Raw genomic sequence first — 13,519 nt, 5'->3', positions numbered from 1 at the left:
AAAACTCCTGCCTCTTAATAAACTTGTAGGTGTATATTCTTATCAGAGAATCAACTTTAGATTTAATAGGAATCTCTAGCTTCAGCAGTAGTTTGAACATCTTTCTGAAAGTTTGCCTTGGTTTTCTTTGTATTAGGTTAAACATTTCAGAGACTGATCTATTGTTGATGAATGCTATTTAGGAGATTTGAATTGAAAGATGAGTTTGAGGGACTTCTATAAAGAAGGAAGGTGATGAGTTTTATCTTCCATCCTGGCTTATTCACGAAGGCTACACTCAAAAGATCAGATGGTTTGACTGGCAGACTTAGGTTAGGAATCCATTTGGACTTCAGAATCCTGATCTAATCCTCTTGTGAGTCAGTCAGCAAAGAGATTTTAAAATGTTTCTACTGGCTCCATTCTGAGTATATTACTTAAAATAGGGTTAGGGTTTGCCTATTGCCTAGATGACAAAAAGACTAATGTAATAGTAGTAACTGTCACTTGTTCTTCCTCTTTTCTAACTATTGACCTAAGAATGTTATGAAGCATTAAGAAAAACACTTGGTATCAATACTCCATAATATTCATTATCTGATGGATTATCTGCATCATTCTCTTTTCATCTAGCTTGATCTCAGGCTGTGCAATTTAAACCTTTAAATGGTGCTTTCTTGATGTGTTTCCAAGTATTTGAGTATATGAGAGTTTCTAACTTTGCCCAAATCTAATCCGTGATTTGGAGATAATCCGTGCATCTGAATTCTAAGCATTGATTGGTTTCATTTTTTTTATATCACTTCTGAATATAATTAAAATATTTTGAAATGGTTGTCGAGCTTTGTTTCTTAAGTAGTATGTGGTTTATCCAGGTAAACTTCGATAGTCTTCAGAGGTTAGCTTTAATGTTTAAATTGGCTTATTAATTGATTTATGTATAGCCTTTCTATCTCTTATTTGGGTAAAGGATTTAATTGCTGATATTACAGTAATACACATCTAATTCTTTTTGTAAGTTAAAATTGCTCCATAAATATAGAAAACATGGAGCCAAGTTTTTGTACTTCAGTAGCATATTATTGATGATAACTAGACTTAGAAGTTTTCAGCATTTATTTATCTGGAGAAGCTGATTTCTGTGTTTCTGATGTAAAAGATGGACTTTACTGCATTTTACTTCCAGATTGCCACTTGGGTCACAAGTGGTCATATTTTTAAAGGACATCTTTATAAAAAAAAAAAAAAAAAATGGTAAGTTAACTTGCATCTACGATAGGAGTAGGTAAAGGAAACAGAGGAGAAACTAGTGTGTATTTTTTTATTTCTCACTGAGCTTAGTTCAGCTTTTTCTCTGAAGAGAATTCACCAAGAAAGAAAAGTAAAATTCTCTCCCGTAACATTATTGTTTTAAGTTGAGAAAAACCAGATATCCTCAACACCTTTTTTTGAGTTCCAAATTTCTTCATTTAATTTAAATTACAGCAAATATAAAATTGGGCTCATTTGATTCATAAAATGCTTTTGATCAATAAAGTTTCTATGGGCACACTAAAATGACAGATAAAGTCATATATGTAACAATTCATTGAAAATATATTTTAAAAACTGGCAAGTTAATCCAAACCTAGAACCAGAAAGCTTAAATACTTTTGGCATTTATTCTCATAGAGAAATAATTGAGGAGAGGGGTATTTTGGCACATACAATTTTTTATAAATGTCAAGATTTCAATGGCTTTCACATCTTTTATTTTCAATAGGATTTACTGATATTCTATTTACTTAGGAGTAAGAGGTGCAATTTTTGGCACACTAGAGGGAATTTTTTCCTAGCAATAACTTTTTTGCTTTTGTAAGAGAATATTTGTGAATGATCACCAGCCTTCTACAAGTTATTTAATATTAAACTGCCCTGTGGTTCTTTAATTATAATCATTATTTACAGAGGTTGACTTTAATTGACTAATTGGAAAAAAAAGCAGAATTGCAAAATAATCAAGTATTTATCAAGTACCTACTCTGTGTGTCGGATATAATGAGGTATATAAAAAAAAGTGTTAGGATATGGTCTCTGCACTCTCAAAACTTACTAAGGCACTACCTAAGAAAACGAAATAATAATGAATGAAATAAATGACAGCAACTAAGAAAAAAGCTAGGAGAAAAGGGGGACCATTTTGAGTGAAGTTTCTCATTATTTCCTCCACTCTAACAACTGCAATTTAGATGAAAGGGAGTAAATAACAAAAGCAAAAGACATTAAGTACACGGAAGAAGTTGGAACTAGAAGAACATGACCTGCAATTCAATTAACTGCAAAGCTTGTTACAGGACAGAACAGCATTGTGCTCTAGGAATATAAACTCAGAAATTAGACTGCCTGGGCGAACCCTAGAGCTTTGACACTTTATCTGGTAGAGTGCCCTTAGGCAAGTCAGTTCCCCTGGCTAAGCCTCAGTCTCTGCATTTGTAAATGGAGGATGATAGTTGAACCGACCACCTGTCCTATTCCTGAGAATATAATATTTTATATTCATGGGATTATATATAGCTTATATATGAGATACTACTTGTAAAACACTTGGCAAATGATAAATGTTCAGTAAGTATTACTGTTATTTTTACTGTAAGACTGAGCTGTTTTACAGCTTTTAGGTTATGTGAAGTACAATATACGCGTATATACTGATCAGATTATGATTTGAGCCATAGTATAATCTGTCACATTATAACATTGTACTTCAAAGTTGCTTACTTTTCCATTCTTTATGTTTCAAATATAAACTAGATATAGAAAACAATTAAATGTGCTATCTCTAACCTGATACAAAATAACCATTTCTAATGGAATCATCTTTTCCCGTGAATATTTCTAATAAACATTAATTACATTTAAACAGTAGTAATAATTACTATAAAAGCCTTGATCACTCAAATTAGTCAAGGAATTTCTGGTATGTACAAACTGGTTAAGATATTAATGGTTGACCAACTGAATTCTGTGTTATTTCACTGTTTATTAAATTCTGGTAACGCAAAGTTAAAAGGCTTTACACCTCTTTAGTTTGATAAGAATTGTAATTGGACTTAACACTAGAATTAAGCACTCCACCAACTAAATTTGGACAGTTTCATTGAAATTTTTATGGGTGTTTTACCAAAATGTTTATCAGAATATTGTACTGAGAAAACAAATAAAATGCTTTTCTCTTATTCTTTATATCTAGTTGATTCTGCCTGCATTCCTTATTTATTTATCTTCTATTCTTATCTTCTGTGAGTAATAGGACACTTCTGTACTTTTGCTTGCTCTTGTGTAAATCATGGCTCTGATTTGTTCTACTTGCTGCATAATTTTTTTTTGCTAAGTATTTTTATATGAATGTAAATGATATTTAAAGTCTTTTGTATCATATCCCATTTAAGCTGCAGTCCATTCCAGTCTTGCCTGGCTCTTAAGGGTATTGTTGTTACTTCATACTTTTATAATTGAGTACTAAATGTTAATTTTATGGGAAAAGTGGCTTGGATTTTTTTTCTGCAATATTTGTATGGCCATTAAAGTTGATTTGTGTGATTGAAGCATGGAAGAGCAAATTATAGTACTTATTCATTTAGCTGTGTTCAAATGCCTGTTGCTGGCTGCATGCTGTCAGTCAACTTGTAATAGCTTTTCCTTTTGTTACAATTTAAGACTGAATACTGTATATTCTTTTTTTCCTAGAGTCAAGAATTGAAGGTTGGCTTTCAATACCAAATAGAGGAAATATCAAACGATATGGCTGGAAGAAACAGGTATCATACGTCTCATTATTTCTAGTTGATACTTTGTTATATATTTACTTTCAAAGCATAGAACTTGTATTAACCATTCCTAGAATCAATTTTAGATTAATACAATATAATCTAGACATAAATGGCAAATATGCTTGTTACTTTAAACCAAGTTAATGTTGCTCTTATACTTCTTTCCCCTTTTTTCTCATTTCAGTATGTAGTGGTAAGCAGCAAAAAAATTTTGTTTTATAACGATGAACAAGATAAGGAGCAATCCAATCCATCCATGGTATTAGACATAGAGTAAGTTGCCTTTGATTGAATTGTTAACTTATGATAATTATTTTTAGACTTAGAATTTAGTTCATATTCCGTTTAAACAATGTTATGTTATCTACTCTTTTTCTCAAATAATAACTTACATTAAATCTAACTTATTTTTTAAGATTAAGTTTATTGGGGTAACGTTGGTTAATAAAATTATATAGATTTCAACTGTACAATTCTGTAATACATCATCTATGTATTACATTGTGTGTTCACCACCCAGAGTCATATCTCCTTCTGTCACCATATATTTGGTCCTCTTTACCTTCTTCTGCCACCCTCCTCCCCCCCTTAACCTCTGTTAACCACTTTACTTTGTTATCTGTGAGTTTTTATTTGTCTTGTTCGTTAGTTGCTTTCAGTTTTATATCCCACATACCGTTTCCCCAAAAATAAGACTAAGTCTTATATTAAGATCTGCTCCAAAAGATGCATTAGGACTTATGTTCAGGGGATGTCATCCTGAAAAATCATGCTAGGGCTTATTTTCGGTGTAGGTCTTATTTTTGGGGAAACACGATATGAGTGAAATAATGGTTCTTGACTTTTTCCTTCTGACTTATTTCTCTTAGCATGATATTCTCAGGATTTATCCATGTTGTTGCAAATGGCAGTATTTCATCTTTTCTTGTGGCTGAGTAATAGTCCATTGTATGTATGTTACACATCTTTTTTATCCAATCATCTATCAAAGGACACTTGAGTTATTTCCATGTCTTGGCCACCATAAATAATGCTGCAATGAACATAGGGATATATATATCTTTACAGATAAATGTTTTCAAATTTTTCGGGTAGATACCCAGAAGAGGGATTACTGGGTTATATGGTAATTCTATTTTTATTTTTTTGAGGAACTTCCATACGGTTTTCCATAGTGGCTATACTAATTTACATTTCCACCAGCAGTGTATGAGGATTCATTTTTCTGCACAGCCTCTCCAACATGTATTATTACTTGTCTTGTTGATAATAGCTATTCTAACAGGTGTGAGGTGGTATCTCATTGTGGTTTTGATTTGCATTTCCCTAATGGCTCGTGAAGTCGAATATTATTTCATATATTTGTTGGCTGTTTGTATGTCTTCTTGGGAGAGGTGTCCAGGTCTTCTGCACATTTTTTTAATTGGATTGTTTGTTTTTTGTTGTTGTTAGGTTGTATGAGTTCTTGGTATATTTTGGATATTAGCCCCTATTGGAAGTGTTGTTTGCAAATATCTTCTCCCATGGTTGCCTCTTTGTTTTGTTGATGGTTTCTTTTGCTGTTCAGAAGCTTTTTAGTTTGATGTAATCCCATTAATTTATTTTTGCTTTTACTTCCCTTGCCTTTGAGGTCAAATTCATAAAATCCTCTGAGGTCCAAAGTTTAGTACCTATGTTTTCTTCTATGCATATTATTGTTTCAGGTCTTCTATTGGTCCTTGATCCATTTTGAGTTAATTTTTGTTATATGGTGACAAATAGCAGTCTAGTATCATTCTTTCACATGTGGCTTTCCAATTTTCCCAGCTTTCTTTTCTCCATTATATGTTTTTGTCCTTTATTGAAAATTATTTGCCCATTTATATGTGGGTTTATTTCTGGGTTTTCAAGTCCGTTGCATTGGTCTGTGTGTCTGTTTCTCTGCCAATAACATGCTGTTTTGATTATTGTCGCTTTGTAGTATAATTTGAAGTCAGGGAGTGTGAAACCTCCAGACTTTTTTCTCTTTTTTTCTCAGGATTGCTTTGGGTATTACGGGTCTTTTGTGGTTACATACAAATCTGATGATTTTTTGTTCTATTTCTTTTTTTAAAATGCCATTGGGATTTTGATGGGGATTACATTAAATCTGCATATTACTTTGGGTAATATGGCCATTTTAACTATCTCAATTCTTCCAATCCATGAACATTGGAATATCTTTCCATTTCATTTCTTTGTGTCTTCTTCAGTTTCTTTTAATAACGTCTTTCAGTGTATGGGTCCTTCACGTCCTTTGTTAAGTTTATTCCTAGGTATTTTATTCTTTTTGTTGCAATTGCAAAATCAGCTGTGTTCTTCATTTTTTTTTCTGAAATTTCATTGTTAGTATTTAGAAACGAAATGGAATTTTGTACGTTGATTATATTAAATCTTTATCAAAATGTGAGAGGGAAAATTTTGCATACCTGATTCATATATTCTAAATACAATTTTTTTATTTCAAGTGTCTATTGCTTTTAAGTTCAGAGAGCATCTTAAAACATATGATTATGGGGTCATTTTTAAAAAGGAAATATGAGTGTATCTCTTCTGTCTTAATAATTGGTCAAAAATGCCTGTAATAAGCTTAGGTTTTTTTTCCTTGTATTCATTCTAAAACTATTCTTTTTAAGATTTTTTTACTGGGGAAGGGGTACAGGACTTTATTGGGGAACAGTGTGTACTTCCAGGACTTTTTTCCAAGTCAAGTTGTTGTCCTTTCAATCTTAGTTGTGGAGGGCGCAGCTCAGTTCCAGGTCCAGTGGCCGTTGCTAGATGCAGGGGGCGCAGCCCACCATCCCTTGCGGGACTTGAGGAATTGAACTGGCAACCTTGTGGTTGAGAGCCTGCGCTCCAACCAACTGAGCCATCTGGGAGGCAGCTCAGCTCAAGGTGCTGTGTTCAATTTTAGTTGCAGGGGGTGGAGCCCACCATCCCTTGTGGGACTCAAGGGATTGAACTGGCAACCTGTGGTTGAGAGCCCACTGGCCCATGTGGGAATCAAACCGGCAGCCTTCGGAGTTAGGAGCTCTAACCGCCTGAGCCACCGGGCTAGCCCCTAAAACTATTTTTAAAGCATGCTGCCTTTACAATAGGTGCTATAGATTGTATAAAAATAATTAAGACAGTTCCATATTTAAGGAGCTTATAGACTAGTAGTAGAAAGGGTAAAAAATATGCAACAAAATATAAATTCAAAGTGAAGAGTGCTATTCAAGAAAAATATAAACTTGAAGTATTGCCATTCCTTTGGGATTAAATATTTGTGGAGCCATTTATAGTTAGAATGTAAAAAGAATTGAGCAAGTACCAGAGAATACTGATATTTTATTTCCTGGTTTGTTTTTTTTAAGTACTAGTTATGAAAACTTAAGTGATCACTTAAACGAAATAATACATAAATACTAATATGCGAGACATCATCTTTCAACTAAGTTAAATACTTTTTAGATTGATGAGAGGTTGTTTTACCTTTTTAATGAGGTATAATTTTCATGCAATAAAATGCATGCATCTTAAGTGTTCTGTTCAGTGACTTTTGACAATTGTAAACACCCCTGTAATCACCACCCAAGACAGAATTAAAAACACAAAAAACATTTCCATCACCCTAGAAAGGTCACTTTGCCTTCTCAGAAAAAAAAAAAAGTGAATTCTATCACTGAGATTAGTTTTGCCTGTTCTAGGACTTCATACAAATTGGAATTACACAGTGTGTGCCTTTTATGTGTCTGACTTCTTTCACTTAGCATAGTGTTTTGCTGTGTATCAGTTGTCTGGGTTTTTTCTTTTTTTCTGTTTTTGCTGAGTAATATTCCATTGAATGAATATATCTCAGTTTGTTCATCCATTCTTCTGTTGATGAACAATGGGTTGCTTCCAGTTTAGAACTATTATAAATAACACTGCTATGCACATTCCTTTTTGGACTTAAGTTTTCATTTCTCATGGGTGAATATATATCTAGGAGTTGTGTCCTGGGTCATAGAGTAAATCGGTATTTAACCTTTAAAAAAAATCTGCCAAATAGTTTTCAAAAATGGTTATACAACTATATACTCACCAGTAATATGAGTTTTAATTACTCCACATCCCATATGAGTTTCAGTTGCTCCAACTTTTGGTGTTGTCAGTCTTTGATTTTTGCAGTTCTAACGCATGTGAAGTGCTATCTTGTTGTTTTAATTTGTATTTTCCTCATGACTGATGATACCAGGAATTGTTTCATGTGTTTATTGGCCATTTGTATATCTTTTCTCAACTATATCTTAAGTGTCTCCAAGTTTTTTGCCCATTTTTTAATTGGGTTGCTTATCTTTTTAAGATTGGTTTATGAAAGTTCTGTATATATTCTGGATACAAATCCAGTGTCAGAAATATGTAATGCAGATATTCCCCAGTTTGTGGCTTGCCTATTCATTTTTCTTTATGGTATCTTTTAACAGAGACTAGTTTATCATTTTTTGATCACTAGTTTATCATTTTTTTAAAAGAATTACTGCCTTTTTTTAGTCTGTTCAAGAAATTTTTCCTTGCCCAAAGGTTGTTGAAGGTACTGTACTCTATGTTTTCTTCTAGTTTTAATTCTGTCTTCTCAATCTGTATGCCCTTATCACATGTATAGATTTTTACATATGATCACCACAGTCAGAATACAGGACAGTTCCATCACAGGTATTCTTTATGCTACCCTTTTATAGCCACAGGAAGCGCCGTTTCTCCACCTTTCCCTAATTCTTGACAACCACTAATCTGTTCTTCAACTCTATAATTTTGTCATTGTAAGGATGTTATATAAACAGAATCAAATGTTATGTAAACTTTGGGATTGGCTTCTTTCACTCTGTGTAATTCCTCTGAGATCTATCCAAGTCTTAGTTTGTTTCTTTTAACTGTTGAGTAGTATTTCATGATTTGTATACCACAGTTTGTTTACCAGTTCATTTGGGTTTCCAGTTTGGCACTATTATGAATAAAGCTGCTATGAACATTTATGTACAGGTTATCACATAGGTATATTTTCAGTTCTCTGGAATAAAGACCCAGGAGTACAATTGCTGGGTCATATATGATAAACATAGTTTAGTTTTCCAGAATGGCTGTGCAATTTTACATTTACAATTGTATGAGTGATCTAGTTTCTCTGCGTACTCATCAGCATTTGATTTATTAGTATTTTTAGTTTTAAATATCTGATAGGTGTACGGTTATATTTATTGTGATTTTAATTTCATTTCTCTAATGACTAATTTATCTTCAAAGAAATGTCTGTCTTTTACTGCAAATGAGTTTTTATAATTGTCTATATCATATTTATTTTCATTTTAGTAAATTGTTTCATGTTCGACCGGTAACCCAAGGAGATGTGTATAGAGCTGAAACTGAAGAAATTCCTAAAATATTCCAGGTAAAAATCTGAAATTATAATTTCAAATATTTTTTACCTAAGTATTAACTATGTTTTGTGAAGTAAATAGATATACACCAATACTTTTATACATTTGTAATTTGTATGCACAGATACTAATCTTTATTATCTTTTTACCATTCCTGAATGTAGATACTATATGCAAATGAAGGTGAATGTAGAAAAGATGTAGAGATGGAACCAGTACAACAAGCTGAAAAAACTAATTTTCAAAATCACAAAGGGCATGAGTTCATTCCTACACTCTACCACTTTCCTGCCAACTGTGAGGCCTGTGCCAAACCTCTCTGGCATGTTTTTAAGCCACCCCCTGCCCTAGAATGTCGAAGATGCCATGTTAAGTGCCACAGAGATCACTTAGATAAGAAAGAGGACTTAATTTCTCCATGTAAAGGTAAGGCGTAAAAATTTTTACAACTTACAACAAATTAGATAATTAAGTCCCAGTAACTTTTACAAGTGTAGCATTTTCTATACCAAGTTGAAAAGAAGTCAGAGGAGGTAATATTTTGACACTAGTGGAGCAACATACAGCTATCATTTTACAGTTACAGATTTAGCTTTGAACATAATGTTTTTAAAGAGAATCACCCCCTTGTTAAAAGAAAATAAAAAGTACCACTGAGAAATTATTCTAAATCGGAGAGAAGAGTTATAGGTGAGTTCCACTCTATTCCCCCTTGGGTTTTTATTTCCTACTTGTTTTCTTTTTATCTGGTTCTCACTGCCTGGACCAGCATGCTGTATTACAGACAAAATGTCTTCTAGTGTAGCAAAGGTAGCTTGAGGGAAATAGTACAGGTTATAGCTATTTTAAGATAAGAAATTTATATTCCAAAAATACATTTATTTCCACTTCTGCATTTTTTTTTTTGTATTTCTGATTTTACTTTATTTTTCTTACTAGTTTATGACTAATGTCTTGTTTTAAATTTTCAGTCTTAATTAAATTAAAGAGAAAGGGAGGTTGTCCAAGCTTAATTAAGCATAGTAAATGTTAAAATTTTAAGAACTTATAAAATTATGCGTTCAGTAGGGCTTTTTTAGATAATGTATGAATTTAATAGTACTCTTTTTTTTTTTTCTTAACGTAGTAAGTTATGATGTAACATCAGCAAGGGATATGCTGTTGTTAGCGTGTTCTCAGGATGAACAGAAAAAATGGGTAACTCATTTAGTAAAGAAGATACCTAAGAATCCACCATCTGGTTTTGTTCGTGCGTCCCCTCGAACAGTTTCTACAAGATCCACTGCAAATCAGTCTTTCCGGAAAGTGGTCAAAAATACATCTGGAAAAACTAGGTAAGGATTATAATGTTAACCTTTGTAACAATGTGAAAGTAATTAAATAACACCTATTAAAAATAAAAAGGGTTAAATAATACCTATTAAAAATCAAAATCTGATTGTTTCTTTCCCCATAGAGGGCATCATTTGAAGCTAGGTATTTACATATCACTTGAAATGACTTTACAAATTAATTAGTTCAACTGATTCCTGTTAGAAGTTAATAATATTTATAAATATAAGCATTTAGTTCCATGTCAAATTTTGTTATTGGTTGGTATACCTGGCACATATTTAGCCCTTGATGTTTTAAAAAATATGTCGTTTACCTCTTTTTTTAATGCCAATAGATAATATAAAACTTTGCTCATCTTTTATTTTTAACTATGTTGGTATAGTTTATTTTTAATCAAAATTATTTGCTATTATCAGTGACTATGGTGTTACAAATAAACTTCCCAGTTAAGTATCCTTTTGAGGAAGGGGTTAACTGGTTTTGATGGAATTTTTTCAAAAATATTTATATGCTATAAAAAAAATTATAGGACATAATTAAACCCTTTCTTGAAGAGAGGTTATGATACCAAGTTCTCATTTTGACATGAATGAATGAGTCTTAATGGAATTAAGCAACTTATAAAAGATCACACTAGTAACTAGTGGCATAGTCAGGATTGGGACCCATTTTCATCTAATTCCTATGTGTTTTCTCCTGTATCAAATACCAACTTACCTTAGAGTGTAATCCTTATAGAAAGACCTATTACTTATTTGCCTCTCTGCTAATGTCACCCAAGTCTTCCAAGCAGTCTTAATACCATCTTTAGTTCATCCCATTTCTTCATTCCCTGTTGTCAATAACCAAGTCTAATTCTTGGAAAATTCATACTCAGTTTTCCTTCTGTGTTCTTTAGCTGCCATACTACTCCAATGTATTATTGCCTACCTCATGACTTATTTCTGTAGAATCTTATATCGACCCACTCCTGTATGGGATAAAAGTTGGATCTAAAATTATTTAAAATTAGATTATAGCTACAAGTATGTAAAAAAAGATATGGTTGAAATAGAGTGGAAATAAAAAGGAGATAATAAGTGTATTTTTTCATTTTCTTACTCTTCAATTTTTTGTGTTAATTATTAGATATAAAGATAATATGATTTACCTTTCCCTCCAACTGAGCATTTCTTAAATTAGAGTTTTTTTCTTTTTTTCCCCTCCAGCAGTTAACCATGTGACCTAGCGCCTTATGGAATCGTGTGGGATGCTACCTGATAAACCAGGCTTCTTTAACCATGCAGAGCTGACAGGCTCTTCCTTTGACACAATATCACATCACAGGCTTCAGGGTTAAGATTGCTGTTATTCTGTCCTTGCTTTGGCACAAAAGCACACCAAGGGTTTTTTTGGTTTTTTTGTTTGTTTTTTTAATGGCGGGTTTGCCTACAGGTAGATTAGATTAATTATTACTATGTAATGCAAGTACAATTGGGGGAAAGCTTAGCTAGATATACTTTTTTTAAAAAGGTGCTGCCTTTTTGAATTTCTAAGAAAATGCCTGTCAATCATGATAGAACACAGTTTCCTCATATGAGTGAGAGGAAGGGACTTTCACTTTTAAGTGGAATGGCCATCGCTATCAAGATCAGCTCATGGAAGGAGTAAAGAAAATATCTCAAAATGAGACAACTGAAATTTTTTTTAATGACTTCAGTTTTTGTGCTCTTGCAAGACTATACAAAACTATTTTAAGAAAGCAGTGACATCACTTGACTTCAGTGCCCTCACTGTAGAATTTAAAAGCCTTACTGTTGATTGCCCATGGTGGACTTGATGGAGAATAAATATCTTACATTATGCTTTACAAAATACTGTATGTGTTTCAGCAAGTTTGTAGATTGGGGGATGGGAGAAGGCAAAAAAAAATTACATTTAATCTATGCATTTTTGCCAAGCCATATTGAGTTATTCTACTACTAGAAACATTAGGAACTAACTGTACAAAAGAACCAAGTTTAAAAGCATTTTGTGGGGTACATCATTTCTGTAATTGTATAATGTATTTCTTTTTGGTTTTAAATGATAAAGACATTAAGTTAACAAACATATAAGAAATGTATGCACTGTTTGAAATGTAAATTATTCTTAGAACACTTCAATGGGCGTTGCATTGAGCTTTTAGTGCCTTAATTTGAGAGAATTATTTTACTGCCGTGACTAAATATAGAAGTTCAAAAAACATATTTTCAAAAAATTATGTGTCAGTGGGTTTTTCATTGATAATTGGTTTAATTTTAAATATTTAGAAGTTTGTTGGACTTTCATAAATTGAATACAATCTTTGCATCAAACTACCTGCTAACATGATGAATGACTTTATAAAACTGCAAAACATGTAGAACGCTGCACCAATATAAAAGAAAATTATGGCAATACATCTGTGATGTTTTCCAGTTAACATAGGAATTACCAGATAAATACTGTTAAACTCTTGTTCAATGACAAGAGTTGATTCATACGGGCAGTATGATTTATTGTTTATTTTTTTAACCAAATACCTCCTCAGTAATTTATAATGGCTTTTGCAGTAATGTGTATCAAATAAGAAGCACTGGAAAACTGATTCGTCTCTAGGATGATATGCATGTTTCAAGTGGTATTGAAAGCCGCACTGATGGATATGTAATAATAAACATATCTGTTATTAATATGCTAATGACTCTGTGCTCATTTAATGAGAAATAAAAGTAATTTATGGATGGATACCTTTAATAATGACTGCTATGGTGTTTTCTCATGGCTGAAATGAATAGAAACCATGCTATAAATTAGTTTCTGACTCTACAAATGTTTGTTAAATTCCATGATTAGATTAAAGTGAATTTTTAAAAGATAAAACCTGGTTTGTACTCTAAAAGAAGAATGGCTACAGTTGAAATGAAAAGTTGACTAATGTATGTTGGGAAACAATTTTCCTTGGATCTCTTGCATTTC

At 32.4% G+C, this 13,519-nt stretch overlaps 1 protein-coding gene across 5 annotated transcripts in view; it reads left to right on the top strand.

Moving 5' to 3' along the window:
* The window catches only part of ROCK1 (Rho associated coiled-coil containing protein kinase 1), a 141,705-nt gene extending 128,468 nt beyond the window's left edge, over positions 1 to 13,237 (top strand). For 2 of the 5 annotated variants that reach the window (XM_019741231.3, XM_019741229.3), the window contains exons 28-33: positions 3,706 to 3,776; positions 3,973 to 4,061; positions 9,138 to 9,216; positions 9,370 to 9,631; positions 10,332 to 10,539; positions 11,749 to 13,237. In XM_019741231.3, the coding sequence (XP_019596790.1) occupies positions 3,706 to 3,776; positions 3,973 to 4,061; positions 9,138 to 9,216; positions 9,370 to 9,631; positions 10,332 to 10,539; positions 11,749 to 11,755 (716 nt within the window). In that variant the 3' untranslated portion in view covers positions 11,756 to 13,237. Of the gene's footprint in view, positions 1 to 3,208; positions 3,258 to 3,705; positions 3,777 to 3,972; positions 4,062 to 9,137; positions 9,217 to 9,369; positions 9,632 to 10,331; positions 10,544 to 11,748 lie in introns of those variants that run through there. The other 3 variants (XM_019741232.3, XM_088797932.1, XR_002138132.3) reach the window with 3 other exon arrangements.
* Positions 13,238 to 13,519: the final 282 nt, after the last annotated feature.

This window comes from Rhinolophus sinicus, chromosome 4 (genome assembly GCF_057876585.1).
Source record: "Rhinolophus sinicus isolate RSI-liver-muscle chromosome 4, RSI-T2T, whole genome shotgun sequence".
In the NCBI taxonomy this organism is placed as follows: domain Eukaryota; kingdom Metazoa; phylum Chordata; class Mammalia; order Chiroptera; family Rhinolophidae; genus Rhinolophus; species Rhinolophus sinicus.
The sequence above is the reverse complement of the archived record's forward strand: the minus strand, read 5'-3'. Positions and strand labels throughout refer to the sequence as shown.